Raw genomic sequence first — 6,258 nt, forward strand, 5'->3', positions numbered from 1 at the left:
GCAGGGGAGCGGGTGAGGAGGAGGGGGAGCCTGGTTCTGTTTATTTGGTGGGGTGTCTGCATTTCTTTCTTTTTTTCTTTTTTTAAAATATGTATCTTTATTGATTTCAGAGAGGAAGGGAGAGGGAGATAGGAATAGAAGCATCAGTGATGAGAGAGAATCATTGCTCGGCTGCCTCCTGCACACCCCCTACTGAGGACCGAGTCTGCAACCCAGGCATGTGCCCTTGGCTGGAATCGAACCCAGGACCCTTTAGTCTGCAGCCAGTGCTCTATCTATTGAGCCAAGCCAGCTAGACCTGCATTTCTCTTTTAAAACCTCTGTTGTTTTGATAGCTAGAAGTTTCCAGTTGTGTTTTATGGTGGTATTTCTGTGCCTTGCCTTCCCAAGGTCCAAACATGGAAAATAATAGAAGAAAATATATTACTTGTATTGTCAGTATAAAATAAAGCTTGTAAAATATATAGTGTTAAAGGTCTCAATGATAACATCTTCAAAGAATGGGTGCTGAGTTTTATCAAAGATCAGGGACAGCGATGTAAGTTGATGAGGATCACTTGGCCATATAAAATATCCTTATATGGTAAACATTACTTGGTCCTTGGTAGTAGTATTTCAAGAACAACGTTGAGTAGGCACCAAATTCCTTTTGTCTCTTGGGGAAGGTCTGGGTAAAGGGCATGTTGGCATACACTTAGCAGAGAACACACTTTGTTCACCAGAGGCGGTGAATTTTGAGCTATTTTTAAATTGAAGGCTTTGCTTGAGAACATATGAATTATATCCCCACCAAAAGTTCTGTTTTGCTACATGTAATTTATTGCATAAAAATCAAGTGTGCTTTTAACAAATGAATATTGTTTCATGTTTTCCATACATAAAACTGTATTGCATTTGATGGCTTTATTTGCAAAAACTAGTTACATACATTTACCTTTTTGTCATCTTGAGACTTATTTTAGATTTGTTTTTCTTGCTTGCTTTATTATTTACCTGATTTTTGTTCTTCACACAACTGCACACATACTGTAAAGGGCCTTTATGGGCATGTGTGTGTGTGTTTTAACTTAAGTCCAATGAAATAGGAAACTCTTCACATTAAAAAGTATGCATTTTAAATTTTTTATTGTTTTGATGGTCACTACAAATATATTGGTCAATGAACATTCTTACAGACTTGAAAACTCATGTCAGCAATCTTTCATGCCCTTAACTACTGATATCCTACCTCCTGCCTAATCCCTAAACTAAGGGAAATATAGTCATTTACCTACAGGAAGATGCTGGGCGTCTATAACAAAATATCCTTTTTCCCATTAAAAACTATATTTAAGCCACAAAAGTAATGGAGGCATTTTAAACTTCTATAGGACTTTGAGTATATTCGTAGCTTAGCTTCCTGATTTTTTTTATATGTCCAACTAAAAATGGTGTTGTCCCTTGTCATACAGAATACCTTGCTTTCTCTGTTGGAATTTAATGGACTTTCATGCTGCTAAGATGCTTTGGGATTTTATTCTTTCATTCAGCCACATGACAATGTACTAGTAAAGTATGGAGCTGGGCCCCACAGACCCTGAAAAAACTTGAGCCTGGGGTTGCCATAAAAAGCACAAAGAAGGAACAGAACAAGCCCCTTCTCTCCTATACATGGTGCTTAAGTGTTTATGGAACTAGTATTTGTATATAAATTAACTATATGTAAGTACTATAATAAAAATACAATAAAATGCTTTGTAAGTTCAGATTAGAAAAATGAACTTCTAGCTTGAGAATCAGGGAAGAATCGTCCTTTGAGGGCTTTAACAGATGGAAAGAATTAAGGCAGATATGTTAGAAATAGCTTTCCAGTTAGAGACAAAGGCAAAAAGAGGAGAAATCACATCACAGCAAATTAAGAAGCTTGGCTGGTGTCTACATCACAGGCAAGGTTTATTGGGAAGTAAAATTAGAAAGTTAGCCCTGAATGCCAAACTAAAGATTAATCATTTATTCTAAAACAGTGGAGAGTCCATGGACGTTTTCGAGCTATTTTGTGTGTGTGTGTGTGTGTATGTGTGTGTGTGTGTGTGTGTGTATTGGTTAGACAATCATATTTTATGTAGTGCTCCCCATGATATTTCCAAGTACCCCAGCTGGCACCATACATAGTTATAGTTATTGCAATATTATTGTCTGTATTTCCTATGCTGTAGTTTACATCCCTGTGACCATTCCATAACTACCAACTTGTGGTTCTCAGTCCCTTCACCTCTTTCTTTCTGTGTCCTAATGCCCCCTTGCTTCTGGCAACCACCAATTCTCTCTCTGTATCTAAGAGTCCATTTCAATCTGTTTGTTTGCTTATTTTGTTCTTTAGATTCCACATATAAGTGAAATCATATGGTATTTGTCTTTCTCTGGCTTATTTCTGTGAGCATAATACCCTCTAGGTTCATGCTGGCCCAAATGGTATGATTTCATTATCTTATATGGCCAAGTAATACTCCATCATATATATGTATCACAGCTTTTTTATCTGCTCATCTATTGAGGGGCACTTGGGTTGTTTTCATAGCTTGTTTATCATAAATAATGCTGCAGTGAGCTTGGGGTGGGGGGAGGTTTGAGTGAGGTATTCAAACTGGTATTTGAGGAAGAAAAATCTGGCAGTGGCCTGGTGAAGTGGAGGATAGGCTGGACGGAAAGAGAATGGTTGGAAGGCAAAGATGGGACTAAGATAATGGATCCTAGTAAGAGATGTTACAAAGGTAGAATCAGCTAATGAGGCGGCCCCCAGCATGCAAGTGGAAGAAGGCAGAGGAATAAAAATGACACCAGGTACCAAAAACTGAGACATTAGCTTCTCTCCATGGTGTACATTGTCCCTTGTCCCATTCTCCTTCAATTCACCTAGAGTAGAAAGCTCATAGAAGTAGGGAAGATAGAGCCATAAAGAGCTTAAAGTACCAGTCAGGTAAATGTATCCACTGCCATGAGGAGAGTGGTGATATCTTTTCTCCTACATTGATGTTCTTAAAATACGGATAGTGTTGTTTTTGAAGCACTATCTCTTAGGAGCTTCAAAAGGGAGCTAGAGAATGGAGCTCCTTGCACTTACGCACATGTGGTCCCAAGCATGTATGTTTTCACAGATAGCTTCCATTGTTCTCTAAGGTGATTTCACTATTGTAAGATAAGCTGTGGAGTTATCTGTGATTTTTGACATGAGAAAATAAAGGAATGGATCTAAGCAACTATTCAGACTACCAAGGCACAACGCTATGAGATAGATAAAGTATAAGCTGTCAGTGTTGGAGTAGTAGTTGGCATGATGAATAATAAGTATAATATTGCTGGGAGCAAAGCAAATGGTAAAAATCACAAGAATGAGGAGACTTGTCTTAACATACCACAACCACCTATGGTCATATGCATTAAGCGTCCGAATGATGACTGTGTAGCAGTAGATAATGACCACAAATGGAATTAAGAATCCAAAGAATGCCAAGGAGATGAAGTAGTAGAGTTGGAAGAGAGAGGAAGACTCGCATGCGTTGTGGACATCATGGCAGGTGGTGATGTCCCTGTGGACAAGATAATACTCTTGCTTCAGAATGAAAAATGGCAGCATGTACAAGAACACTGTTGCCCACACCAGTCCACATGTGATCAAGGCATAGGTGCGCCTGGGCAGCCCCCGGTAAGTAAAAGGATGGACAATGGCTAGGTAGCGGCTGATGCTGATACAGGCGAGGATCAGAATGGAGCAGTACATGTTGCCATAAAAGATGACTGTGGTGACCCGGCACATGACCTCTCCAAAGACCCAGTTGTTTCCATTGAGATGGTAAGCTATTTTAAAGGGCAATGTGGCACAGAAAAGGAAGTCTGCAGTGGCCAGGTTGATATAGAAGATGGTCGTACAGATGGATCTGGTCCTGAAGAAGAGCATCCACAAGGTCACAGCGTTGGCCGGCACACCCACTGCAAACACCAGGATGTAGATAGCAGGTATCAGTTTGGTACTTAGGGAGCTGCTTAGATACCCCATGGTAGCATTATTCACATGGAGATTTGAAACACTTTCTTCAGGGCAGTTTATTTTTAGAGTTGTGCTTCCTGTCCAGCCATCTATAGCAGAAAGGGGGATCTCTTCAAAAAAACTTGTGGGAGCTCCACGGAAGGTCCTAATAGATAATGTTGGCTCTGCCAAGTCATCTGCATCATTTTCCATACCTGTAATTGAAAAGAAGTATTAACTTAGGATATTTTGCTGAGCCATATCTGTGGTTCAGAAGACATAAAATACAATGTGTGTAGGGTCATTTGTATTTTTTATTTAAATATATTTTTATTGATTTCAGAGAGGAAGGGAGTGATAGAGACAGAAACATCAACGATGAGAGAGAATCATTGATTAGCTGCCTCCTGCACACCCCAAGAGGGGACCAAGCCCGCAGCCCAGGCATGTGCCCTGACTGGGAATTGACAGTGTAGAGAAGAACTGAAAATGAAAAGATAAGAAATTGGAAGCAAGGGGGGCAGTTTCAGAGTCTAGTGCAGGGGTGGGCAAACTTTTTCACTCGAGGGCCACAATGGGTTCTTAAACTGGACCGGAGGGCCGGAACAAAAGCATGGATGGAGTATTTGTGTGAACTAATATAAATTCAAAGTAAACATCATTACATAAAAGGGTACAGTCTTTTTTTTTTTTAGTTTTATTCATTTCAAACGGGCCGGATCCTGCCCGTGGGCCGTAGTTTGCCCACGGCTGGTCTAGTGTAATCATTTAACCTCAGGATGGTGAGTTACAGGACTAGAGCAGTGGCAGTGGACAGGGGAAGATGAACACACAACACTGTAATGGAGACTCAATGGGACTTGGCATCTATTGGGTACGGAGGCGGTGGGGGAGAGGCAGGAGGCAAAAATGACTTGGAGGAGGAGGATGCTCCAAAGGAAAGGGGAGAACACAAAGAGAAGCGAAGATCTCGGTGTTGTGTATTCCTGAGTTTGGGTTCCTGCTGGGATAGTAGAGTGTAAACTGTCCTAGAACAGGCAGAAAGCCTTAGGTGTGGAGTCCTAAATTTCAAGAATCCAAATGATAGGTACGGACTTTTTAGTCCGCATAGAGGCTGTGGTTTAATTTAGTAGGAGTGGCTGAACAGCCTAGTGAAAGATGTGAGAAGGAAAAAAAAAATCCAAATGTCAGATTTTTAAGGGGACAGGAGACAAAGGAACAAAATCAGAAGATGAAATCGATATGATAATCTGAAAAGTTGGAAATGGAGGGGGGAAGCATAAAAACACGACCACATACTATAAATATTTGGCTTTACGCGTCCTGTTGATAATACTAATCCTAATTCTTGAAAGTGCAGTTTCAAAAACAGAATAAACCTCAATACTCAGACCTGTTTATCATTAAAGAAGTTTTCCATAAATTAATCTTTGAAATGGATAGAAAGTAGATTCTCTCAAATTTGTTACCCGAGGCAAATGTTTATGCTGAATTTAACTTCATAGTTGCCAATTTTAAAGTGCTATTTCCCTGCCAGTTCCTTTTCACATGACCTCTGAATTCCTATGTGTTGAATACCCGAGGTTAGTGTCCAGTAACCTGGTTCTCATCCTGCTTTCACCTCTACCATTTGCCCCAGGTGAAATTGAAGCCTTGCTCATAATCCTGAGATTGCAGAGACTGAATTAATTCAGTGTGTCACAAAAAGGGAGAATTTTTTCTGAACATAAAAGGGCAGGGAGGTGCTCGGGTGCTATTTAGGGGAGAGTAGATTAAAGAAAAGGAAGAAAAATGTGAGAAGTGGCAGTGGTTTGTGCCTGTTGAGAGGTGAACTGTGAGGCAGGTTGAGGCACGTGGTGTGACACTTGCGTTTAGTCACACAAATCCTTTTGCTCAGCTTGAATTTCAGAAAATTTCTGTGCCTGACAATCCCCCAAATAGAAGTGCCTTCCCAGATAAGCGTGAAGCTGGTAAATGGTGGCTGAAGAATATGTCGTTCGGGTTGTTTGCCTTGGGGATCTGATAAGAGAGCTTTTGGAACCAAGTGTTTGTCCGTTTTCAGAAAATTCCTGTGATTGAGCAAGACATCAGGCCAAAAACATGCCCCACTCTGACTCTGAAAGTCTGGAATCCATTTTCCACGAGAATGTCAGCTGATCTGATTCAGCTTGAACAAGTCTTACGTGGTTTTCCTTAAGGACGGTACTCACTGTAAAAACAAATTTTAATTGATTTTAGAGAGAAAGAGGGAAAGA

The 6,258-nt window shown here is 40.4% G+C and overlaps 2 protein-coding genes across 2 annotated transcripts in view; one reads left to right on the plus strand and one right to left on the minus strand.

Annotated features, from left to right (window-relative positions):
- IQGAP2 (IQ motif containing GTPase activating protein 2) overlaps window positions 1-6,258 on the plus strand; it is a 240,154-nt gene that overhangs the window by 164,316 nt on the left and 69,580 nt on the right. The window lies entirely within an intron of this gene.
- F2RL2 (coagulation factor II thrombin receptor like 2) overlaps window positions 1,107-6,258 on the minus strand; it is a 6,479-nt gene continuing 1,327 nt past the window's right edge. The window contains exon 2 of the mRNA XM_006775454.2: window positions 1,107-4,218. Within this exon, the coding sequence (XP_006775517.1) occupies window positions 3,152-4,218 (1,067 nt within the window). The 3' untranslated portion in view covers window positions 1,107-3,151. The remainder of the gene's footprint in view (window positions 4,219-6,258) is intronic.

This window comes from Myotis davidii, unplaced genomic scaffold, assembly GCF_000327345.1.
Source record: "Myotis davidii unplaced genomic scaffold, ASM32734v1 scaffold44, whole genome shotgun sequence".
In the NCBI taxonomy this organism is placed as follows: domain Eukaryota; kingdom Metazoa; phylum Chordata; class Mammalia; order Chiroptera; family Vespertilionidae; genus Myotis; species Myotis davidii.